Source organism: Ictidomys tridecemlineatus (assembly GCF_052094955.1).
Source record: "Ictidomys tridecemlineatus isolate mIctTri1 chromosome 1 unlocalized genomic scaffold, mIctTri1.hap1 SUPER_1_unloc_3, whole genome shotgun sequence".
NCBI lineage: Eukaryota > Metazoa > Chordata > Mammalia > Rodentia > Sciuridae > Ictidomys > Ictidomys tridecemlineatus.
The window spans coordinates 151,282-177,046 of record NW_027520944.1 but is presented as its reverse complement, the minus strand read 5'-3'; the positions used below and the strand labels follow the sequence as shown (position 1 = coordinate 177,046).

The 25,765-nt window shown below is 49.0% G+C and overlaps 1 protein-coding gene and 1 long non-coding RNA gene across 2 annotated transcripts; one reads left to right on the top strand and one right to left on the bottom strand.

Moving 5' to 3' along the window:
• The first annotated feature begins 933 nt into the window (after positions 1-933).
• Rnf187 (ring finger protein 187) lies at positions 934-12,364 on the top strand. The gene is made up of 5 exons (XM_078035572.1): positions 934-948; positions 5,321-5,950; positions 7,275-7,367; positions 10,390-10,611; positions 11,256-12,364. Exons 1-5 carry the CDS (start codon positions 934-936, stop codon positions 11,256-11,258), a joined length of 963 nt encoding a protein of 320 aa, XP_077891698.1. The 3' UTR covers positions 11,259-12,364.
• Positions 12,365-14,761: 2,397 nt separating this feature from the next.
• LOC144372197 (uncharacterized) lies at positions 14,762-24,068 on the bottom strand. Its single transcript, XR_013432227.1, has 2 exons — positions 23,987-24,068; positions 14,762-18,168 (listed from the first exon to the last, which is right to left on the bottom strand). It is a non-coding gene; the product is annotated as an uncharacterized LOC144372197 (long non-coding RNA).
• Positions 24,069-25,765: the final 1,697 nt, after the last annotated feature.

Sequence of the window (25,765 nt, the reverse complement as noted above, 5' to 3'; positions counted from 1 at the left end):
TAGGTCTGCGTAGTCGAGATATGCCCAGCATCCACCCTTTGTATGTTGGTGCTAGTCCCCACCCCAGATGGGAGGTCTGGCACTGAGTTCTCAAGCTCTTTCTGTGGTCACAAGAGATGACTGCTATGACCGGCACAATACCTACCTTTTTTTTTGGGCCAGACATTTAGAAGATAGGAGCTCTTATTTGCTAGGCTGGGGTGACTGTAAATGGAAGTCCATATAGCCAGTGTCTATGGGGAGACAACCACCTGGGGAGGAGATTGGAAGGAGGAGGAGGTGCATGTCCTAGTGTGTGGGGATATTACCAGGCCCCCACAGCTCCCTCCACCAGCAGGTCTTGGGTTGTGATGGTCTTTCAGGTGTCTAACCCTTCCTTTTTTCCATGTGCTGCTGTTTCCAGTGTGCTCCTGTCACCTGCATCCAGTGGTCCTGATGCATCAACTTGAAGCTGAAATTTGATTCCCTAGAAATGTTATTTGGGCCACTTTGTTCAGATATGACAGAGATGTGTCTGGAAGTGGATTGAATCAACCCATTCCTGTCGCATCCTGGATTTTTAAACCATGGGAAAACCTGAATAAACTTTCTAGCTTCACTTGTTTGTAGTTTCTTGCTTTTAGTTGACTTTAAAAATCACTAATTCTAGCTGGGCACTGTGGCGCATACCTGTAATCCCAACAGCTTGGGAGGCTGAGGTAGGAGGATCGCAAGTTGAAGCCAGCCTTAGCAACTTAGTGAGGCTATAAGTAACTTCATGAGTCTCAATTTAATACATGAAAAAGACTGGGGATGTGGTTCGGTGCCCCTGGGTTTAATCTCCAGTGCCGAATAAAAACAAAACTCCTCCTAAATCTGGTGGTCACACAGCTGGGCAATACGCTGTTCCCACCGACTGCTGTGGATGGTACCGCTGGCCTGTGGGTCATGACGATGAGGGTTGCCGAGGTACTCTACACCCATGGAAAACTTTTGACATCAGGAAGCTGGAATCTCCACCTTGTGGTACACTAGCACGGCTATTTCTGAACACATGTCCCATGAACTACCGTGAAGATTGACTACATATGTGCAGACCAATGACCTTGTCTCCACTCATCTTTCCCCACACCTTGGACCACCCTACTTCCCTATCTCATTTATATCCTCAAGTCCTATCCTAAAGAAGGTTGATTGGAAACTTGATGTCCTGTCTTCATACTTGGGTGTCTCATAAATGCCGCACAACCTGCCATTCCAGTGATCGGCACACTGTGTGGCAGGCAAAATGGCCCTGGTGCAGGGTGGTTTTTTTTTGTTGTTGTTCATTTTAATTTTTTTGGTGTTGAGGTTCAAACCCAGGGCCTTGTGCATGCTAGGCAAGTGCTCTATCACTGAGCTATAGTGATAACAGCCTTGGTAATAATTTGAGCACTATGTTGGATCTGGCCATGGTGGTCCATGTAACTCAGGCAAGCTTAGGAGTGCCTAATGAAAATCAAATTAGGAAACCAGATAGAAATTTCAAATTTTATATATGTGTAGAGATTGTCAGTATCTGCAGTATCTGCTGGGCACTGTGGTACACACCTGCAGCGGATGGTTCCAGGGCCTTTAAGGATACCCAAACCCCAGAACACTCAAGTCTTCATGTAAGAGCTCATATTTTCAGGTAATGTGTACATTCTTTCATATACTTTAAATTTCCAGATGATTTGTAATATCCATTACAATGTAAATGCTACCTAAATAGTTGCTGTACTGCATCCTTTAACTGTAAGAACAAAATGGGTACATGTTCACACTCAATTTTTAAAAAAACAATCTTGATGTGTGGTTGATCAATTTCACAGGGAAGTTGATCAATTTCACAATTTCATCCCTGAGAAGAAGGATGAAACCCTGCGTACTGAGGGCATGAACATATGGCTGTGCCCACTGTCCTTGCTCCCAACACTCTCCCACCACCCACTGGCAACCACTCTGTGCACAGAGGACCCATGGGTCCTCCATGGATGGGTCCAGTACCTCCAAGGATCCCAAAGCCCTCAGATCTCAAGTCCCTTATATAAAATGGCATAGTATTACATAAAATTGCACATGACCTACACAATCCCCAGTGGACTTTGAATCATCCCTAAATGACTCTTAACATCTAATTCTATGTAAATATTATTAAATAGTTGTCTTGCTGCATTGTTTAGGGCATAATGAAAAGAAAAAGTCTATACATGCTCACTACAGCGGTAGCTATTGTAGGGTAACTACATGGTACATGTTAACAAGGTTACATTAAAAAAAATAATCTCAATCTGCAGATTCAGAGCTTCCTTCATGGTTGTAGAGAACTGACTCTATTTGTATGACATGCTTTTCGGGTGAATTCTTGGGAAATGTGTGCTGTTTCGTGTGCGCATTGCCCGTTTTCCACTTGCAGGAGTGCCACATCCTGTCATTTGTCTCTGGCTTTCTTCACTCTGTACTGTCCAGTCTCTACAGGTGTATCTGTCACTGTAGTGCACCATCTTCTGTGGAATGTGGCCCCCTGCTGGTGTGTAGAACTTCCACTAGGGTTACCCTCTACATTAGAAAATGCACTCCACAAACATATCACTCGACTAAGGTGTGGCTTCATGACTTTCTGTAGTTAGAACTTACTTCTAATGGTCTATTTTTTGTTGCCTAAGAACCCAAACCAAACCAAACCAACCAAACAAACAAAAAATACTTCAGGGGCTGAGGTTGTAGCTCAGTAGTAGAGCACTTGCCCAGCACATGTGAGGCACTGGGTTTGAACCTCAGCACCACATAAATATAAACAAATAAAATAAAGGCATTGTGTCCATCTACAACTCAAAACAAAACAAAACAAAACACTTCAGCTGGGCATGGTGGATCATAAATTAGAGACCAGTCTCAGAAACTTAGCAAGACCCTGTCTCAAAAAAAAAAAAAAAAAAAAAAAAAGACGGGGAGGGGGATGTAACTCAGTGGCAAAGTGCTCCTGGGTTCAGTCCCCAGCAGAAAAAAAAAGACTTTATCACACTATGAGATTTTTTTATAGTTCTCAATGAAACCCCCAAACATTTTACATGAATCAATTTAAATTATTATCTTGGGAAGAAAGATGCTCAGCATCCAGCACAATTTTGTGTGAGGGTCTGACTGCATTATGTCCTCAACTCATCAATCACATGGCTCCCTGAAGCAGTATCTGCAAAATCAGATACTTTTTTGGTGAGGTCTGTGTACTTAATAGTAAAAAAAAGGAGTCTCATTTTATTTTCCTATTTCTTAGTGTGTACATTTTTCTCCTATGTATTCAATCATTTGTGTTTTTTGTTTTTTTTTCCCTATGAACTGGGAAATCCCACTTGGGATGTCTCTCCATTGCACCCTTCCTTACCAAATTTATGAACTATGCAGATTTGTGGCTAGGATTTTCCTAGTTTTGCTGTTTGTGTTTGATTATCATTCCTGGTTATTATTATTATTATTACTTTTGGTCACTTACACTCTCTAATGCAGCTTACTCAATTTTTAAAATAAGTCTTAACTAAGTTCCTTTTATTTGCTCTTATGTTAATATTTTAAGTTAAATATTATGCCAACCAGAAGAGCTAGTTAAGAACTAGCAAGGAGTTCCCACATATTTCCCCAAACTAGGGACCTCTACAGAGATTTTCTCACTTCTCGCTTGGTAACTGCAATGCCTGCACTGTGGTTAGGTACTGTGAAACAGGCATCTACAAATGGCTTCCACTTCTTGGAAAGGCAGTTTCACAGACAACATAAAATTCCTCTCATAGTTGTCCCTTTGATTCAGGAACTTGACTTTTGTCAGTTTTCTGGTTTAACTACATTTATTTATGCATTTGCTTGGTTTCATGCTATCTCCAGACTTTCCCGGTTCAACAGACAAACCAGGCTGGACTGGAAGCCTTCTAACCACCCTACACAAAACTAACTTGAGTTTGCTTTTCAACTACTTTCAACTACTCATGTAATGCCTTTGCAAAAGGACACCATATTTAAAAACACACCTCAAAGATACAGTGATATATCTGAATAACTTTCACTTGTATGGAATAAAAAATTTTTTAAAAATTATTTTTTAGTTGTAGTTGTCAATACCTTTATTTATTTTTTTATGTGGTGCTGAGGATCGAACCCAGGGCCTCGAAGGCACTACGCGAGTGCTCTACCTCTGAGCCACAACCCCAGCCCGAAATTAACGTTTTTAAAACTTAAAAAGTATGTAGTTTTAATTTACATCTTTTCAAAAAAATGTGTTTGTTTAAAAAAAATAGATTGCTTCTCTCAAGTTGATGTTTTGAAAAAGGACAAAAGACCTCCTTCCTTCTTGAATCAGAAAGCTTCCTTATGGTCAGAGTCCTCCATGCCAGGGGTCAGGCCCCTGGCAGACAGTGGACACCAAGGTCGGCTCCCCAGGGGGCCAGAAGAGAGGCCCGACAACTAACGTCCCTGCAGGACTGGTCCACGCAAGAAGGTCCTAAGCAGTGCAGGTGTATGGAAGGTGTGTCCATGCAGGGTAAGAGTCCAAGAAGAATGGAAGGATGTCCACGCGGGACAGGTACATGCGGAGACCTGTGCAGCAAGGAGTGCCCGCCCGGGCAAAGTCCTCAAAGGGCAGTCCACAAGGGACTATTCACAAAAAACGGGTCTGCGGAGAACCGGTGCAGGCGAGGAGGGCCCGCCCAGGAAAGGCTAGGCAGGAAGGGGCAAGTGGAGCATAGCAGGCAGGACAGGGGCACACAGGATAGGTGCAGGAGAGGAAGGCCCTTCAGGAAAGGTGCTCTCAAGACACATCCACGGGGGGGGGGGGCAGATGCGCTCAGGGTGGGTCGGAGCAGAACTCAGGCCTTGAAAAGAAGACCGTGCGGGTCGCGTGCGCTAGAGGAGGGAGCGTGCAGAGCGAGTTCACCAAGGGCACATCTCCAGGACCCGTGCTCTGGGGCCAGGCCCACGAGGGTCATTTTCTGGCCTCGCCCCCACCCACACGTGGGCGTGGAGCCCCGGGAAGGAACTGGTGGCCCAGGTCCTAGCAGCTTACAAAAAAGGCTTTTTTTAAAAATGGAATCTTCCAGTGATAATATGTTGTTTCCCTTTCGCCCACTATTCGTCTATGCAAAAGTGACAGTCTTATTAAGATTTCACATTCTGAGGACGTGGGACAGCCTGTGGGGTGACGGGCACTGCTGCCAGCATCCGGGCTCGGGTGCGCTTCTGCCAAGACCGGGGCTGCAGCCTTTCGGTTATCTAGGAACGCGCCAACGTCAGGATCCCTATTATGGAATACACCGCTGCCAGGACCCTGTAGGAGAAGAGAGCACGGAGCCAGGGCGCCAGTGAAGGAGCACACCGCTGCCAGGACCTTGACGGAGGAGCGCGCGGCTGCGGGGACCCCGCCCCGCACGCGCGTCCCCGGCGTTGGCGTCGTCAGCGTCGTCCCGGTCCCCGTCCTCGTCTGTGGCCTGCTGTCGCTTTCCCTCTCCGGCCGCTTCCAGGCCGTCCCGCGCCCTCGCCGCTCGCGCCCTCGCCGGCCCCGCCGCCCGCAGCCCTGGCGCTCCCCGCCGGTCCCGCCGAGGCCGCCTGTGCCCTGTGCCAGCGCGCGCCCCGGGAGCCCGTGCGCGCTGACTGCGGCCACCGCTTCTGCCGGGCGTGCGTGGTGCGCTTCTGGGCAGAGGAGGACGGGCCCTTCCCGTGCCCCGAGTGCGCCGACGATTGCTGGCAGCGAGCGGTGGAGCCCAGCCGGCCGCCGCTCAGCCGCCGCTTGCTGGCGCTGGAGGAGGCGGCCGCGGCGCCCGCGCGCGACGGACCGGCCAGCGAGGCCGCGCTGCAGCTGTTGTGCCGCGCCGACGGGGACCCGCTGTGCGCCGCCTGCCGCATGGCCGCCGGCCCCGAGCCACCCGAGTGGGAGCCGCGCTGGAGGAAGGCGCTGCGCGGCAAGGTGCACCGGGGTTGGGGGACCTTGTGTCTTGCCCATTCTGGGGTCCCCGCGGTGCTCTGATATTCTTTTTCTGGGGTCACTGTAGAGTCCCCTCCAGGCTTGCTCCTCATGCCCAGCGCTGTGCTCACCCCAGGGGGCCCTGCAGTGCCCTGTGCCTTCTCTACTACCCATGGTCTCGACAGAGCTCCGTGCTCCTCCTGGGTCCGTGAGAAGTCCTGTCTCACCCCCCCCCCCAATCTTTACTGGCATTACTGGACCCTTCCCTGTCCCTCCATCTACGATCTTGGAGGATGGCTGTTTTCCCTCCCCAACCCCCGTCCTTGAACCGCAGCGCCTCATCTCCCTATTCTCCACCTGTAGGCCAGGACCTTTTCCCCATCCTCTGCATCCTCTCCTTACTCCCACCGCTGGCCCTGCTCTGAGAGGCCTCATCTCACCCCAGTGGATGACCCCTCCCCTCATTGCACTGCCTTGGGACATCAGTACACTAGATCCAACCCCCTTGCTGATGGAGCCCAAAATTTCTGTCTTGGGGACTAGGTCTTTCTTTCATTGTGCATCCTGCAGACCTTTGAGGTTCCTGCTATCAACCTGGTTCTGGAACCTTCTCCGCTTGCTCTCTTGTGGCCATTTGATTGAGCAGAACCCACCACCAGAATCTGTCCATAGCTGGGTCCTGAGGCCCTGGAGCTATTTTTGAGAGAATAGATAGCCAAGTCCCTGGGGACCAAGACAGTTCTGCTTGGTCCCTGCTGAGCAGAGAAGAGACAGGTCAGCTTTATGTGTTTGCATAACAGCCTGAGTGTTGCTAACAGCCCCTTTGGGGACTATACACCTCAAGCATGGGATGTGGGGGTCACTGCCCATTCACAGTGGGAGGTGAGGGCAGTTGGCTGCCTTCCAATCCCAGTGTGGAGTAGGTGGCTTGTCCTGTGGTGTGGCTGGACAGTTTTACCATTGGCTTCCCCTTCCTGGCCAGACTGACCCCAGCAAGGGCCAAGCAGAGCACAGAAGAGGCCAGGCAGCCTGTTGGTATGGATACAGTTCAGCTTGGGGGGCCTGTTCAAGAACGTGGGGTTTCAAAGATGACCTTCAGAGCTGCCTTGGCTGGTTCCAGTTCCTTCTGAGAGGGTGAAGTGCCAGGGCATCTGTTGCTCATTAGCACCTGCAGCCCTTTTCTTTTTTTGCACGGTCTGTGGCTGGAGACCATGTTCTTGGGGATTATTTCTGGGACAGTGAGACTTTCTGGAATTGGCAGATGTGAGGGTCCCTGCACTGATCTGGTCCCCCACCCATCCCCAAATTACCAGCTTCTCTCTCCTAGGAGAACAAAGGGTCCGTGGAAATCATGAGAAAGGACTTGAATGATGCCCGGGATCTGCATGGCCAGGCAGAGTCGGCGGCTGCTGTGTGGAAGGCAAGTGGGGAGCAGGTGGTGGGCTTGGGATCTTGGTGGACTTGGGTGCCAGGAATAGGCTAGGCAGCTGCTGGGCCTGCTTGGCTGAACCTTTGAGTGGACTGTAGGAACTCCAGGGTGGCTTTCTAGATGCTTGAGGATGTTTTCCCAAGTAAAGTCTAGCCAAAGCAAACAGGGATTCACTTTTCCCCCACATTTTATGTGTAGTGATTTGTTAAGTATCCTGGCTGCTGGAACAAGATACTAAAAACTGGGGGGCCTGGAAATCAGACATTTGTTGCTGCAGTTCTAGAGGGTAGAAGACCAAGGTCATGGAATTTGGGGGAATGCATCATTCAGTCCATAGCACTTGCCTCTGCTCTCTGGGGCCTTACATTGTTGTCCCCCAAGGTGACCGAGCACTATAGTTCTTTTCAGTCAGTTGCCAGCAGAACTACACATTAACTTGACCTCTCTTAGGTGGTTTTTCTTCTTATGTATTAAAATCTATGACCATTTTCTCTAGGTTTCACAACTTTTTTTAATCATGTAGAAACAAAGCACTTCCGAAGACTGCAGAGGTTCTGAAGCTCTCGGACATGACCAGTCCCTTGAGGCAGAGGCCACCTGTCCTGTCCAGGGGTAGTGTTCACTGCTCTGGGTCAGCTCAGCCCTTGCTCCCTGCACAGAGCACGAGGTGGAGATAAAGGGGTGATCTCTTCCTGTTTACCATAGAGAGCTGTGGCCAATACTCTCACATCAAAAGACAGGCTGGCAAGCAAATAGCATGGCATGTTAATTTCATCTTGGCTTCACATGATGTGGTACCCTTGAGCTTGAAGACTCAAGAGATCCAGGGTGAACTTTCCATTTTTATGCTCAAGTGTGATGTAGCAGGGGCAGCAATGCAGAAATAGGTCTAGACAGAAAGGATGTGCAGGTAGTATTAGTAGGCTAGTAGTGATAGGCTGGGGAGCCCTGCAGGCCTGTTTGTGCAGTGTCCTATCCTCCCAAGTGTGGGAAGGACCTTCTGAAATGGATCTTACGAACTACTGTGAGCTGGGCAGATCAGAGGATTTCTCTATGACCAGTGCCAAGACAGAGTAGAGTACTATTTTTAGGCTTTATGGCTTGCTTTGGGGAAGATGGGTTCTAGTTTCTAGGATCTGCATTGAGGAAAAGAAATTCTATTTCTGTGTCCTGCCTTTGGGAAGACGGGTGAGAGAGGAGGTCAGAGAGTGGCTTTGCTTCCAGGCTTGCACTGTGGGGTAATCATCTTCTAAGCCTGACTCAACTCCCTTGGACAGTGGCAGAGAGGTGACAAATGGAGCATTTGATGCCTGCTGGACCTCTGGCAGCACACACCACCCTCTGGGGTCAGTCTGCACTTTGTATTCTAAACAGTGCAAACTGCAGAGTGCTATGATGCTGCCTGGCCCTTGGGAGCTCCAGCTTCTCAGTGACCCTGCCGTCCCAGAGGACTTGTTTGACCCACAAGTTTCAGCAGCTTGGAACTTTCATCTGACTTGACTTAGGAGAGGGTGGTGGAGGCATTGAGAGAATTCTGAATTCAAAGAAAGGACTTTGTGGCTCACCATGCTGGCCGGTCAACAGGGTCCTGCTGGTATTTGTATTCTCTCAGCCATAGAAGCATTTGCCCTTTTCAACCACAGGTGGCCAGGGTGGGAGTCCAGAGCCAGGTTGGAGACGTGGGTGAGGCTAAGTAAAGTCAGTGTAGCTTCTTTGCTCCTGTTTCTAGGTGAGGTACTGGCTGAAGGGTGGCCCATGGCTTTCACCCCTGGTGCCAGGCGAAGTGCAGCAGGGAAACTCACCAGGAAGGTGGGTGTATGTCCTGAGGCCATTGAGGGTCATATGCCCACAGGTCACAGGCTCCTTGGCTCTGGAGTCAGTTCATCTTCAGATGTAGCCCAGTGCTGGGCCCCTGGAAACCTGCATGCTGCCCAGCTCAGATCAAAAGTGTATCTGTACCTAGCATGCAGATGGTCTCTAGTCATTATTCCTGAACAGTACAGTTGAAAAACTATTTCACAGTGTTTAGGCTGTATTAGGTATGTCTGAGGATGAGCGCTAATCATGCAAATACAATGCCATTTCATAAAAGACCCTTGAGACCCAAGAGTTTGTGTCCTGAGGGGCATCTTGGAAGCAGTCCCCCAAAGACATTGAGGGAGAAAATTCCCTGCTCTCTTAGGGTCCCGGGCTGAGCCTGAGAGTTGAGATGATATAAGATAGATCACAGAAGAGCGTGCACATTCATTGGCATGAGTTTTATGTGTCATTGAAGCTGTTGGGAGGAAGTGAAGATCTTAAGAAGCAGAGTCGCAACATCCCTGTACCAAAACGGATAAAGAACAGCAGGCTGTGAAGCAGCCGAGTTGTTCAGCAGGCAGGGGGATGAGTTATTTGACAGGGTCTTTACAGAATCCTCTCAGCCTCAACCTCATCCTCAAAGATAAGAACATCAGTACTTTGATGAAGGGAGGGTGTGCTGCTTTTTTTGTTTTAAGAAAATACTCAAGCCCGAGTACTTTTTAAAGAGGCTTACTTAGCTCACCTTTCTGGGGGTTGGAGCAACCCCCTGTTTGGAATCTGGTGAGGTGGTGGGCAGCATCCTCTTGGGAAAGCTCAGTCAGTCTTGCCTCCTGACAGCTTGCTCTTGCAAGAACCACTGAAGTTCTGTGAGACCAGCACTGGTGCCTGCCTGGCCAGGGCCCTAAGTGGCCTAGTGGGCTCCTGAGGCCCACCACCTCTACCTTCCCATGTGGAATGTTGGGGGAGGTGCCTAGACCCTGGCAGAGGGCACCTTTGCCATGGATTCTCATCTGCTTTGAGAGTGTGGAGGTCAGACAGTCTGTCGCACCTGGGCCTTTGATTCGTGATGTCTGGACAGCCCATCTTGGGGTGTCGTATTCTCAGCTCTTTTTAGAGGGCACAGATTTCTCCTGGCATTGGGAAGGGTGGGACAACTTTCTCATGGGGGCCATGGAAGATGGGTCCCTTCTGCCACCTGCCCACCCTGCAGGGGCATGTCATGGACCGCAGAAAGAAGGCCCTGACTGACTACAAGAAGCTGCGGGCCTTCTTTGCTGAGGAGGAGCAGCACTTTCTGCAGGAGGCTGGGAAGGACGAGGGTGTCCCAGAGGATGAGCAGGCTGACCCAGCTGAGCGGTTCCAGTCCTTGCTGCAGGCGGTGTCGGAACTGGAGAAGAAGCACCGCAACCTGGGGCTCAGCATGCTGCTGCAGGTATGTGCAGTGGGGCTGGGTAGCAGGAGGCCCAGGTCCCTGGAGGGGGGGGGTGCTCAGAGAAGCCCAGAGCCATAACCTGGATGGCCAGGCTGTGGCCTCCTGGGCTGGACCTCAAAAATGAAGAGGTGGTCAAGGACAATGGCATGAGGGAGTTTGACACTGGGGAGCGCACAGTGCATCATCCCTAGCCTTTGAGGGTGGTGGGGGTGTTTGTATCACCGATATGGAAACATCAGAGGCTGGCCCCATGCTGAGGCTTTGTGACACTCCTTGGTGTCAGCCCTGAGGCCTGGACTGAGCCTGAGACCCCCAGCACTCCCTCTGGGCCTCTGCACTTGGGTCTACTGTGACAGAACCTGAAGCTCTTAACTGCGAGGCCTTGGTTTTCCTCCAGCAGAGGTCAGCCTGTTCAGCCCAGCTGCTGCAGTGACCTGGTGATGGGCTGTGGCCTTGGGGAGACAGGGTTGGGGCTTGGTGTAGGGGGGGCCCAGTCACAAGATTCTGGGTGGGTTGTGCCCAGGACAGTAGTTGTCTGTCTCTCTGTCTATGTCTCACTATCTATGTCTTTCTGTGTATCTCTATCGCCTTCTTGTCTCCCTGTCTCTCCCTCTGACTCTCTTCCCTTCTCCCCTCCCCTGCAGTGATGGCACTGGCCCAGCAGGTGGGTCCCCAGAGTGAGAGCAGAAGGCTCTACCTTCCACAGCTGGCCTGCAGCAGCCCCACCTGCCCCACCCCTCGGTCCCTCTTCCGGGCATCACCTTCCATCCTGGACGGATCCTCAGCTCCACTGGCACTGACAGTGCTTGGGCGTGGGGTGAAGCATTGTAGGTGCCCATACCTTTGGTGTGCATCTAGTTCCAAGTCTCAACAAAGTGTCATTTCAATTTTCCCCAGGGCGTGAGTATGTTCAGGGATGTGCCAGTTCTTATCAAAAGCCAGCCTTGGGACACACTCCCCAGTGTGTCCCAGCCCTGGCCTTGTTGTTCCATGGTCCTGTTCTCCAGCTGGCTACGGCTTGGGGCCTGGTGTGTGGGCATCTGGCATCAAGGGCAACAAGCACTGCACCATGCCTAGGGCAGGCTGCTCTATGAACCTTCTTCCCTTCCAGGGGGCTGGACGCCTTGGCAGGGCCCTGGGACACACCAGGAAGGTCACATTGAGGGGTTAGCACCAGGGATGCAGCTCTTGGGGAAGAGAAAGTAAGTGGAGTATTCTCCACCCTTCCTAGATTGCCCTTCCTCCCTTGGGGTCCTGGCAGCTCTGCCCTCCACTTCCCCTTCCTGTCCCCTTCCTTCCTGGCTTGTGGCCCTTGGTGCTCACAGACACCTGAACCTTCCTGGCCCCTCACCCCTGGAAGGCCCGTTCTCCCCAGGGTACAGGGGGCTATGCCAGCCCTCCAGCCCACCCCATGTTCCACCTTGCTCATCTTTGGCTTCTTGCTTCCTGTCTCCTCTGATAGGTGGATTTCACAAAACTCGTGACAGAACATGTGGTGTAGCAGTAGCGTGGTTGCCCGTAGCATTGTGTGTAGATTAGTCCACGTGACAAAACCCAGACCAAGTGAGCAAGAACAGGAGGTCAGGGTGTGCAGATGCAGAGCAGCTAGGTTTGCCCCAGTGCATGAGTCGGTAGCTGGGTTGCTGTGAGTGGGGCCCGTTTGGGGAGGAAGTCCCTGGCCTCAGGTGGGCTGACAGTCCAGCCTACCTGTGTGGGCCAGATTCTGGGTGCCGAATAAAGTGGGTTTGCTCCAGCCTGTTTGCTGTGTGTTCCTCCTCTGGTCTGTGTGTCTGGGTGGCCTCTTCTCTTGCCCCTGACCAGTCTCCACTGGGGGAGAAAAGTTACTCGTTGATACTGGTTAACATAGGGCAGACTTCACTCAGCACCATCGAGATTGCTGACTGGCTTACTGCAGCAGGGTCTTCTGGTGGGGAGGACAGTTGGGGCTCCACTCCAAGCACAGTGAGTGTGAGTAGAAGCTGATGGCCAAGGTGGAGTGTCCTGGGCTAGAAGGTGACTAGGAACAGACACAGGTAAGGGGCTCTAGCTGGACCCAGCTGACAGGATTCTTGCTATAGGCAGGCCAATGATCAGACATCACCTAGGGGTGGTGGGGTGAGGAACCCTTCAGATACCCAGGGTGGCTGTGTATCCAGGGTGGGGTTCCCTGTAGCCCAGAGAGGGAAGCCACAGCCTCATGGGTGTCAGAAGAATGGGATGAGGGGTGGGAGGCAATGGGAAAGCAGCCTTCCCCCTTGAGATCTCTGCAGTCTGATGGTGTGGGGGGTGGATGTGGAAGTCAGAATTCTTAAGTCAGTTGTGGGGTGGAAACTCTCTCCTCCCTCTCACAAGTGGCAGATGTAAGGAATTCTGAACAGACTAGAACACACTGCCTTTTTGTGTCATGGAAAGAGTGACTGGTTCACCCTGATTCTAAATATTGACCTTGGTAAAGAGCCTAATGAACATCCCTGACTGGCCCCTAAGATGTGTGATCAGCACTAGGAGTTCCCAGGGCCCTATCCTCAGGCCTCCGTCTCCAGCAAGGCCAACTGGATCTTGGAAAAAGCAGTGCTTAATGAGAAGGCCTCCAACCTGCATCCCAGCTGCCCCCTGCCAGCCAGGCCTGAGGCCTCTCCACATAAACCTGAGACAGAGAGACATCCACATCTGGCTCCAAGAGAGGAATGCACAGTGTGGCTGGCACAAGAACACCTCCACTCTACCCCATCTCTTGCTCAGCAGAAGGCTCCCTTCTGTCCTGTTCACATCAATGCCTGTGCCCAGTGAAGCCTGGCCCTATCCACACCTTCTAGCCTCTGGGCCTCCCTTGTCACCAGGCCCTACTACATCTGGCCCTTGGCCTTCTCACTGTGGGGGAGTGGGCCCCTGCCCGCAGCCTCCCTGTACTGATAGCCTTGCCCTCAACTACACCAGTGGGGAATGGGCCTTCCTCCCTTGTCTTTAGATCAGACTCCCACCTGGTGAGGGCTACTTGTAGTGCACAGTTGCCCCTTCTCACTGTGTCCTCCTGTGGCAGGGTGGCAGGGGCTCCCTGAGTTCCCTCTGGTCTGGTGAGAACCTGGTCCCATCAGAGGTTCCAGTCTCTTAACTTTACCCCCCAAAGGCCTCACCTCCTAATGCCATCATGGGGTGGAGAGGATTTTGGCATAAGTTTTGTGGCATCACAATCCATACCCAAAGCCCCAAAAGCTCAGGTTCCCAGGGAGAGGGATGCTTCAACTCATGTCGGTTTTTCAGTAACAAATTGTGCACCCACAATGGTTCCTCCCTGGGGGCTGGTGGAGATGAGGAAGTGGCTGCCCAGCTCCAGCTTCCAGCTTTTGCTGCTGGTGCAGAGGGTATGTTACTCCCAGTGTCTGGCAGCATCCCTCAGATGAAGGGCATAGTGACCTGAGGACCAGCAGTCCCCACCCCATGGGTGTTACATTCTACAGGCATCCACTGCCACACACCCACAAAGGTTTACATGCTTGGTGTCCCTATACTGGTTTGGGTCAGGCATGGTGGATATCCAGTGCCCTTTGCCGAAAGGGTGGAGGGTGCAATGGAGATGGGGACACAGAGGTACTGCAGCCTGGGAATAATAAGATAAGCCAGATGTGTGCCACATGGGTACCACAGAAAGCATGGAAATGGGACCAGACTTAAAACGTGCACATATAACAGCTACCCATGGCTTGAAACAGTGGAGCCCAGAGGACTGGATGCCTGTGGGACAGGAATAGTGGAATGGGTTAGGGTCATGAGGGGAATGATGGGAATATCAATACAGAAGAGGTGGGGAGGGGCAGGGCTGTCCATGATCATTGCTTTGTGTGGGAGGACACTAGGCTCCAGTTCCTGCCTTTCTGTTTGGGTTTCTGTAGCTAGCACCCTTTCACATCTTGGGAACAAAATCGGTGAAAAGAACCATAGATGTTTCTGGAGTATTATAGTCATGTACATATTGGGAAAGGTTCAGGCCATATGACAGTTCTTTTGTATCATGACATTTCTTTTGTATCCACAGGGATGGGTTTCAGGACCTGTGGACACTAGGTGCTCAAGTCCTTTTTGTTTATCAATCCCACACATCCTCCTGTGTGCCTTAAATCATCTCTAGATAACAGAAATATTTAATGCAATGTAAGTGCTGTGTAAATATTTATTCTACTGTATTATAGAGGGAACACTCACAAGAAAAAAAAATAATGTTTGCTAAGTACACTTCCCCCGCCCCCTGAGTGTTTTTTGATCTGTGTTTAGTTGAACACACAAATGTGGAGCCCACAGGTGGAGGACCTTCTGTACTTGGAATACTCCATCGAAAGGAAACCAGTTCAGCATTCAAGACCCATATGGGTTTCTGGCAGTGCCCCTCATTCAGATTTCAGATAGACTGCTCTCAGCTTCCCTTGGGAACTTCTCAAGAGGCTGTGCCCTTGAGCACATCCTTCTCATCTCAGAAGACTGGAGGCTGTGTGTGAAATACGAGTGAGCTCTGAAGATCTCTGTCAGGCCTCCAGGATGGGTCAGCTGCCCCTGTCCTGACAGCAGGTCAGCCTAAAGACCAGCCCTAGCCTCTGCCCAGCATTTTCTCAAGGGAAGGTGGGGGGCCACATGATAAGCAGAGGACAGCTGCCAAAACCATGAAAGTGAGGCTCCAATGAGTTGTGGGGTGGGCAGGGGGAGGTGCCCCTTGCACCTGTGTCTTGTGTAAAGGGGCTGATTCCCTCAGAGACTTTCACTCAGTTTGGAGACTGAAGACCCTGAAGTCTTCCCCTGCCTCTGGAAAGATAATCTTTTGGACTTTGAGTTTATAATTAAATTTTCATTCATTAAGAGGAATGTGCTATCAAGACACTTCTATTTGGCAAATAAGTATTCCATTTGTAAATGAAGAAATGTCAACTAAAAATGTTGCCACTGACATAGCCTAAGAGATTAAGTCAACCAGTCAGAATTAAACTCAAGGACAAAGGAGGATGCTGAAGTACTATTTATAGGACCCTTGCTGGTACAAACAAGAGTAGACAAGTTTTAAAAACACTGTCAGGAAGCATAACATGTTAGTAATAGACACATGCCTCACTGCTCCTGTTTGCAGAACAGCATGTCTTGTAAGAGTTCAATTCTATGCGGATCTGCCACTGAATTTGTCTTGTGACTAGGACCAGTATGTTTTCCTGTGCATAAGCAACTTCTGGGTACTTTCCAAGATTTCTTTCTTAATTATAAGATTGATACTCTCTGTACTAGGCTTTGGAGTCCTTGGCCATTAGACTGAGTGGGCTGCAGGGTGTGTCTTTTTGCAGTCACCAGAGCAGCCTGGGCCTCCCCCGTTGCACCCTATCAAGCCCCTGGCCCTCAGAACCTCTGGCACTGGCCTCTTACCTAGGCCCAGGCCTCCCACCCAAAGGATTGCAACTGGTAGAGTCAGCACCCACCTGTAACCCTAAAGGGATGTGGCCAAACTGAGGCTTGACAGACCTCATAAAACTTGGGAGTGTGAGCAGGTGTGATGGTGCACATCTGTAATCCCAGTGGCTCAAAAGGCTAAGGCAGGAGGATCGTAATTCAAAGTCAGCCTCAGCAACTTAGTGAGGCCCTCAGCAACTCAGTGAGACCCTGTCTCTAAATAAAATATTAAAAAAGGATGGGAATGTGGCTCAGTGGTTAAGCTCACCTGGGTTCAATTCCCGGTAATAAAAAAACAAAACTTGGAGTTCGAACCAGGAGTAGTCCAGGATGCCCCTCCCCACATACTCCACCTTGGGAAGGTGACTGCTTTGAGCTAAAAGGCACTTGGAAAACCGCAAATGCAGGCAGAAGCTTTCCCCAAACTAACCATATCTGCCCGGGGGAACTTGGCATCAAAGCAGTAGGCCTCTCCAGACTTTCCGCGAAGGTGAACTCAGACCACAAAGACCAGAATTCGACGCCGTATCAACTCCAGCGTCAGGAACTATTCTAGTTATTCCTGCTTACCATTTCCTGAAAGTCCTTTACTCTGTCCTGGGTCGGCCCCTCTGCTTTCCCCTAAGAAGGAACACAAGCGCCTAGATCTCGCTCTTAGGAGGAGCATTCGCTTTTTCACACGCACCTCTGTGTACCTTTTCCCCAGACTCTGCCCGTTCCAATTACCCAACCTCGGCGGGTAGCACTTAAGGAGCGCGCTGAGGCGAAACGCCGGCTCCTCCGTCTTCCAACCAGCACAGGCGGCACGGAGATTCGAGCGCGGGGAGCTTGCTATCCCAAAAGCCGCAGGCTTCCGAGGCAGGGAGGGGCCCAGCAGGCTGGGTGCGAGCTGAGGCCTTCAGGGCTGTATGCAAAAGAGGCGACTTTCCAGGTCTTGTCTGATTGGACAAAGAGCTCCACGGAGCAGCCAATGGGACTCCAGGGCTGCAGAGCCTCTTCAGCCCATTGGTGGGTACCGCATCCACAGCCCTGTATAATAACAGTTGGGCAGCGAAGCTTTTGACGGTGTAAGCAGCCAGTCGTTGCTACTGGTCAGTTTCTGCCGCGCTGGTTTCCTTCGGCCTCTTCGCTCTAGGGTCTTAGCGCGCCACCGGAAGGGCGTGGTCCTGGCGTGCACGCTTAATTCCCTGCGGGCCTGGAGCATCTGCTGCCGCTTTAAGCGTGAGGGTGCTGGCGCTCCAGCACCCGAGGACCCAGCGGCCGCAAAGACATCCTTGTCGCCCCGACCTCCAGCTGCAGGGCGCGTGACCATCGCGCAGATTGCCGTCTGACATCTCTGCTGGGAGAGAACACGGAGAGCCACCACAGGGCCGCTGAGGTCGTGCCGCCCTCGTGAACTCCTTGACAGACACTAGAGTCTCTTTTCAGAACCACTCTGTCAAGGGGGGAGTCACTGATATATCGTTTCTCTTTAACCCCATTTGGGTCATTGTTCCTCTGAAGTCCTTGCGTGGAGGTCGGCACCGGAGAGGTGCAAGATGGGAAACTCTGTTGGCCTAAGCAGGTTTTCCAAACCTGGTCCACAGCTGTGAGCTGCCTGCCTTAACCAGTCCTTTCCCTTATGGTGCCCGCAGGCATGGATGGTGCTTTGTAGCAGGTAGAATGCCTTTCTTTCCCCAGGTGACCTGGCAGCCCAGGGATGGCCACCAGCACTTCCCTGCTGAGGGAATCCTTTCCTGAGCAGAAGTCATCCCCAGGGGAAGGCACATGTGAGAGTCTGTGGTATGTTAGCCTGTGCAGGGACTTAGCTGGGAAACAGGCACATGGGGAAAGGAGCCAGTCGGCAAACAGGGCTCAGTGCCAGATGCTGTGGGGCTGGATCCTCCTGCTTCACTTAGGCCTCTGTGTGGAACCTCTTAATTCTGCTTTGGTTCCCTGATCCTACTGGAACATAAACATTGATTAACTGGCCTCCTTTCCCCATGTGTTTGTGAACTACATGACTAGGAATCTTAAATAGTTGGAGCTTTCTGTCTGGCACAACTGACCCCAGTGTCTTAGCAGTCATGGATACTCTCTCAGATTTCAGTTGATGATTGTTACAGTCTGTTCTGGTTATGAGTCGTGGGGCACAATCTGGGAAGAGAAAGGGAAAATGAAAATTTGCCAGTTTCCAGGGTGTGTGTGTGTGTGTGTGTGTGTGTGTGTGTGTGTATGGTGTGTTCACGTGCACACATGAGAACAAAAGGGTCAGTGTTTTTAGCAGGACACAGAAATTACTGTTCAAGCAACCTCCTTCTTTGTAGTTGACCTCTGATCTCTGGCCAAGCAAATCTCTGAAGTCTTCCAGAATGTTCCCTTCCTCTAGGAAGCCTATTGACGAGCTCAGAACAGGTACAGTGGCTGAGAAGTCTCTAGATACCTATTAGCTGGTCCTGGGAATTAGCTCATAAACCTTAAGAACAGAGAGCAATTGAGTGAGCCTGAGAAAAGGAGGGCACGGTGTGTTAATATGCCAGAGACAGCAAGAAGGCCCAGCAAGACTGCAATGGATTCCAGAAGGGCAAGGCTTATTATACGTGGTAAAGGTGGTGGGAGGCACAAACGTTTTTCTTAGCCATGAGCACTTGGGGCAGCTCCCATAGGCCCGAAATCCTATGGAATCCTAAGCCTCCCCAGTTCACTTCTGTCTTTCCTGCCCTGGCTTACTTTGCCATCATCTCCTGCAGTGGGGTGGCCAGGTGCCATCCGCCGTCTTCCTAGACCACCAACTTAAAGTCTCTCCTCCCCCAGAGCATGGCTATAGCAATACCACCTTATTTTATAAACAGGTTTGATTTGATTATTAGCATTTCCACCTATGGAATAAGAACAGGACTCTGTTTTTTTTTTTTTTTTTTTTTTTTGGCACATTTTGTTTGCTGCTCTATCCTTGGTGCCAGAATAACACTTGGCATGTAGAAGATGCTTATTCATGCCTGAATAAATGAAATGCCAGGGGTCTTGGAGGTGATACTGACAAAATCTTCACAGTTTATAGATAAGGAATTAAAGACTCAGAAAGATGGAAAAATTTCTTAAATATTTGCTCAAAGGCAATTCAGGACTCATTTTAAAAATTATTTATTTTTAATTGACAAAAATGTATATATTTCTGGGGTATCCTGTAATGTTTTATCCATGTATACATTGTGTTCAGGTCAGGGTAAGTATATGTACCTCCTCAAACACATAATTTGTGATTTAAAAGCATTGAAAATCCTTCTGGCTTTTTTTTTTTTTGAAATATACAGTACTTGTGGTTACCAATAGTTACTCACTGTGCATCCTTGCTGCTCCTACCTAACTGTAACTTAGTACCCTTTGATCAACTTTGCCCTATCCCTCCCTCCCCACTACTCTTTCTGGCCTCTGTTAGCCCTTATTCTATTCATAACTTCTCTGAGATTAACTTTTTTTAGATTCCATATGAATGAAATTGTGCAATCTTAATATTTATATGGAATTGTTAAAAAAACCTAATAGCAAAAACAATCCTGAATAAGAACAGAGTAGGAAGCATTACACTATCTGACTTCAAAATATATGACAAAGCTAAAATAAGCAAAGCAGCATAGTGTTATAATAAAAACAGACCAAATGGGAACAGAATAAAGAGCCTAGTCATCAACCCACACATCTACAGCCAACTGATTCTTGACAAAGCTGCCAAATACGTATTATAAAAAGTACAGTCTTTCAATAAGCTAGGAAAATGGAAACTTGACCCTTACCTTTCACCCTGTATAAAAATCAACTCAAAGGGATTTAATACTCAAATAATTTAAGATTGGGACTTCATTTGACTAACCCATAGCTGTCATGATGAAATAGGGAACTCCTATATATGTTTCAGGGGATGCTACCCTATGATGGCTTTACCCTTTGGTCTTGCACAGCCCTGAAAGACAGTCCCTCAAGATTAGGCTCTCTCTCTTTTTTTAAAGAGAGAGAAAGAGAGAGAGAGAGAGAGAGAGAGAGAGAGAGAGAGAGAGAGAGAGAATTTTTTAATATTTATTTTTCAGTTTTCGGTGGACACAACATCTCTATTTTATTTTATGTGGTGCTGAGGATCGAACCCAGCGTCCCACACATGCCAGGCAAGCAGCACGTTACCGCTTGAGCCACATCCCCAGCCCAAGATTAGGTTCTCTTTACTCATGGTCAACATACCCCAGCCCCTTTCCACCAGATTTCCAGGCCTTAGTAAAAATGGGGATAAAGTTACCAATCCCACTGGGTTGTCATATGGCAGAGAGAATTATGTGAAGCATATTTGTAGCCGGTGGCTTTATATCAGGCTTCCCCAAAGTATCACAACACCCTAAGTGTCAAGAGCCATACATGGGTTATATATGGAATATCAGCATCACAACCAGTGAGGGGATGGGTCTGGCACTGGAATGTCCCATGGCACCCCCACAGGGATAGACTGCCTGGTGCAAGTGAACTTTCCCCTCAGCTCTGCCAAAGGTCCCACTTAGCACTGGAGATGGGGTGACCCGCTGTAGCCGCGCAGCCCCTCTGAGGTAGGTGTGAACTGCCAAGATGCCAATCAACCTGCTGACTGTAAGATATCAAGAAGCAAGACTCCACCCCTGAAACCTTATCCCTCCCTTTGATGTGCTCCCCTTAAGTCAACAATGGGGCACATTTTATAATTATCTAGCTCCTGCTCCTTTGTGGACTGGACCTATCAGGGGCTTTACCTTTTTGAAACTGTCTTTCTGACATTGTCTTTTGTCCTTCACCAATTATTCTAGACTTTAATTTCTTAGGTGGTTTATATGGCAGGAAGAAAAACCCCCTAATGAAGGGCTGCCCCTTCCCCATACCCAAGGGCTGGTCCATTAGAGGTTGGAAGGTGCACCTCTTACACTGATTGGAGATGAATACTATGCCATTTTATAGAAGGAGTTAGCATCCAAGTATCTATGGGGTTCTGGGACTCATCCCCCAAGGACAGTGAGCACTGACTGAATATGTTCATCTTATATTTATATGTGTAATTATTTTCTTAGTGGAGGACCAACATGCTCAACTTCTCAGAACAACTTGCTCTAGGTTTCCTCTCAACTGAGAAGGACAAGCATATTTTAAATTCACCATGTGAGACCCTGCCATCTCCATCTGATTTGCTGTTGCCTCTCTTTTCAATTAGCAGCTCTTATAAACATTTAGCTTCCCAATTCTATCACCCCTCAATGCCATACCCTCTCTCACTGACAGAAACATTTTAATATTTCTGGTTGCTTTAATAGTACCACAGTCTCTGTTCCATAGGCTGTGATTAGTGTGGGTTTTTTTTCCCCATTTTTGAGGATTGAACCTGGGGCCTCACACATGGTAGGCACGTGCAGTCTACCACTAAGTTACATCCCCAGCCCAAGGAATTTTGTTTTTATACTAGCAAATTAGCAATACCACACATTAAGAGGAAAGTTGATATTCAACCTTACAACTTTTGTCCTGTGTATATACAATTATAATGTGCACTATGATGATGGCTTCATCTCCAATCTCTCTTGCCAAGGAGGGTATAAGCCACCTAAGAAATTAAAGTCTGGAATAATTCGTGAAGAAAAAAAGACAATGTCAGAAAGACAGTTTCAAAAAAGGCGGAGCCCCTTATAGGTCCAGTCCACACAGGAGCCAAAAAATCAGTTCATACTTTACTGTGTGTTTGAGAGATCAAGAAACGGTGGGAATCAAGAAACAATAAATACCATCAATTTCAGTATTTGCTTCAGTGCTTCACTCTAAATAGCTAGAAAAGAGATGCATCTTTTGGTTTGCTGCCTAGAGGGAGGAATAGTTACACAAATCAGCACTATCGCTAACTACAAGGCAAGAACCCTACATTACTAAGGGAATTGACTTGGAGTCTTTAAAAGTTGGTAATTGCTGTCAGGACTTTAGATATCTATCGGGTTCTTGCATGTGCACAGGGTGAGAAGGCAGGAGCACTGGTGCCAGGAAATGTAGAAGTGATCTCTGGCCCTGCCTGCCTCCATTCTGAATTATCAATATTGGGCATCTTGGCTCTATGCCCAAAAGGGTACTCAGCACTATAGGTAAAAACCATTCAGCAAACCATTATCTACACTGTGATAATTTCAGTCCAAATGGGAGAGTAGGGTGCAAACAGTTACTCAGCAACAGGCAAAACTTAAAATCAGTTAATATCCACTCTGTGGTTACCAGCGGAGCACAAAATCTTCAGAGCCAGCTGGCTCACATCTAGAAATATAAAGAGGCATCGGGAAAAATTTCAATGAAGAAAAAGAACAGTGAGAGGAAATGGGGAAAGGATGTTCCAATTATAAAGAACAGCACAGGCAAGTTTCCAAGTATTTGCCCTATTTTAGCTGTGAATGTCTCCTCAATTTCCTGAATCCTTGGTCACCCTCATTCCTGGTGGTTTGGAAATATCCGCACAATGTGCTTGCCATTCATCACCCAGGCCGTGCATTCCTGTTTTCCCCACATTGTAATTTCTTCCCAGTTTCTTACTGAGACATGGTGTCCCCACATATTACCTCTTGACCCCAGAAGTCTGTTATTCTAGTCTTCCTAGGGGTGTTGTACAATCAGGGAAACACCTAGGTTCTCAGCTCAGAGAGACTGTAAGAGTGTTTCAGAAGAGAGAAATATCATCACAGTGTTCTTTTCTATGACTGATTACGGTCATACAACCAGAACATGTGGCTTGCTTCTCCCCTCCTGCCTGCTGGCAGTTGGAGAAGGCACAGCTTCTCCCCCTGCTTAGCTCAGTGAATCCCACACTGGAGGTTCTGACTTTCCATACACCTGACCAAGAGACAGTTGTTTTAACAGTCAAGATCAGCCCAGGACCTCCCCATAAGGTTCACATTTGGTTGACAAACATTTCAGTAAGTTGTGGTTTTTGTTCAGACTTGATTGACCAGTCTGAAATGACTTGATTTCCTGGTAATTGGAATAAAAATCATTAGTTACCTAGTTTATTTTGCACAATAAGGTTACCTGTCAAACTGTATGCAGATTTCGCTTGAGTCTTGCACCTTCACAAATACCCTTGAGGTACACACCCAATAGCACTCTTACTGGCTCAGGAAGTTTTCAAATCTGTTAATTGTAGGATTCTGAAATGCATATTTCAAAACTTTCAGATAGCTCTAATTTAGAGCCTTTGACTGTTTATTTATTTTTGTAGTTGTAGATGGACATCATGCCTTTATTTTTATGTGGTGCAGAGGATTGAATCCAGTGCCTCATGCGAGGCAAGCACTCTGCCCCAGAGCTCCAGCTCCAGCCAGAGCTTTTGACTTTGACTCAATCTTCAAGACCTACATGTGAGGTGATTCCAGAGGGATCACCTTTACCTGTGGGTGGCCTCAGGTGACTGAAGCCAACTCCACTTAAGTGCAAAAGTCTCCACCCATCTGATTACATGACATATGTAGTGAACACTTTTCCTTTGGATTGCAAAACCTCCAAACCTCCAAACAGGCTTAACCCGTATGATCAGACAATGGCCAGAGAAGGAGCACTGCCTGCGCCTACTCTAGCCACAGCTCCTACATCAAGAAATCCACTCTGGTGCTTAGCATACACAGCTTAAAAACCACTCTAAGCCAAGCCACATAGTTTTGGTATGTTAACTTCAAAGTCCTACTAGTTGAATCCACAGTTCAAATATATAGAAACCCCCAGTCTAGAGTCCCAACTCTGGACTACTACGGACTGAAGACACAGCTAGGAGGCCGCGGATGGGTGCTGCCCTGCGCCAAGAAGCTCAGAGCCAGTCTGCGCTGCGTCAAGGTCCCCTGGACGTTTCCACGGGGAAGCTGCGGCTGCAGCCTGTTAAAGACAGCCAAGTCCAGTTCACGATGAATGCACAGAAAAGTAAGACGGTGGAGTCAGGCGTGCTTACCTCCTTTTATAAGCAACTAGCGGACCAGATTGAAATCCACCCTCACGAGGTCCGATCGCCGGCCCAACTGCACCCTTGGTATTTAGCGCCCTCCCTGGAGGGCGCGGGCATTGCAGCGCTTTTTCGTTGACAAAAAAAAAAAAAAAAAAAAAAACCAACAAACCAAAACAAAACAAAACTGGGAAACCTGCGGCCCTCGCTGGGTTTGTTCACACCGACCCTCATCTTCTCCGAGGGTTTCTGAACTGCAGTCCCTTTTCTGACCTTTCTTGCAAGCTTGCCGGGAAGACTTGGTGAGCCTTTTTGAAGGCAAACGCTCCCGTGTTTTCAACGGTAGCTGCCCCTTGCTGAGTTTGTGCCCATGCCTGGAGACTTTCTAAAGTCCTCAAAGATGTTATTAATACCAAATTGCCCATTTTATGTTTCTGGGGAAAACCTGGATAATTGTTTTTGAGAATGAAAATGACATAACCATCAGCATAGTGTAGTTTCACTCTTTTTATTAACGTAGATGATACTCTTCCTCCTGTCACACACATCTTTCATTAACCCAGAGGTTTCTAAAGCTCCACCAGGATTTGGGCAGGCAACTGGACCAACCTGCATTTCTTACAGGTGCACTTTCCAGGCTAGCACCAGCACGACCCTTTCACTCATGAACAGCTCTTAGCTCCCAAGAATGCAAGAGCCAAGTGCCATGGCCCGCTTCAGAATCCTGTGAAATGGACTACAGTAGTCATGGGGACACACCCTCAACATCTGAGGGGCGAGAAATCAGAGGACTCTTCAGAATGAGTGCCTGCTAAGGTGTGGTGGGTTGATGTGCCTGTTGAAGATAAAGTCACACACAGAAGTGGTCAGGACAGAATTTCATAAGGAACATACTATTGCCGTGGTAAAGAGTCACATGTGAACTGGACTCGACTTGGGTGTGTACAGATCTCACTGGATATTTTAACCCAGAATGAGAGAATGGGAGGGGGCCAGGAAGGCTCCACAGAGACAGGGAAGTGAAATGTTGCCAGAAGCAAAAAGGGGAGGGGAGTCCTCTGGACCCCCTCTGGCTTGCTTGCTGGCAGTTACTGATGTAATCCCCTACCCTCCCAGGCCTGCTGTGGTTAATTTTTTGTGTCAACTTGTCTGGAGGCTGGGTACCCAGCCAGCTAGTGAAGCACTATTGCTGGTTGTCTGTGAAAGTTGTTTGGACAGAAATATTGGAAACAGAATAGAGATCCTTCCTCACCAATGTGGCAGACACCTATCCAATTTGCTAAAGGCTTAATAGAACCCAGGACAGTGGGAAGGTAAAGCTCTCTCTACTTGATATTTTAACCATCTGGTAACCTGGAACACCCAAGCTCCTGTTCTACATCCTGTGCTACATTTGTACTCTGGGGCCTTACTCCAGCAGACTTCCTGGTTCAGAGGTATCACCTGTTGTCCTAGTCTCTGGCTTGCAGCCAGCAGGTGATAAGACCTATCTGCCTCCATAACTATCTGAGCACATTGTCATAAAAAAATATCCTCATATATGTCCTGCTGGTTCTGTCTCTATGCTGACACTCCAGGAACACTGTCTCCAAATACAGCTACTCTCTCAGGTACTGGTGACACTGAACAAGGGCTTAGCACAATGTGCACATAGGCTCCTACCATGGCACTGGTTCTTGCAGAAAGAAGGACTTCATTGCAAGATTGACTGGCAGAGAGGCCAGGAGCAAAAAACTCAACTGATCTGCCTCTCCTCTCAGGTGGTAGCTGGGGAATTTATAGGAACGG

Bases quoted from the DNA above. Each gene is read 5' to 3' on its own strand.
- Rnf187 (XM_078035572.1), top strand. The intron at 5,951-7,274 runs GTGCACCGGGGT...TCTCTCTCCTAG, and splicing joins GGAAGGCGCTGCGCGGCAAG to GAGAACAAAGGGTCCGTGGA. The intron at 7,368-10,389 runs GCAAGTGGGGAG...CCCACCCTGCAG, and splicing joins CGGCGGCTGCTGTGTGGAAG to GGGCATGTCATGGACCGCAG.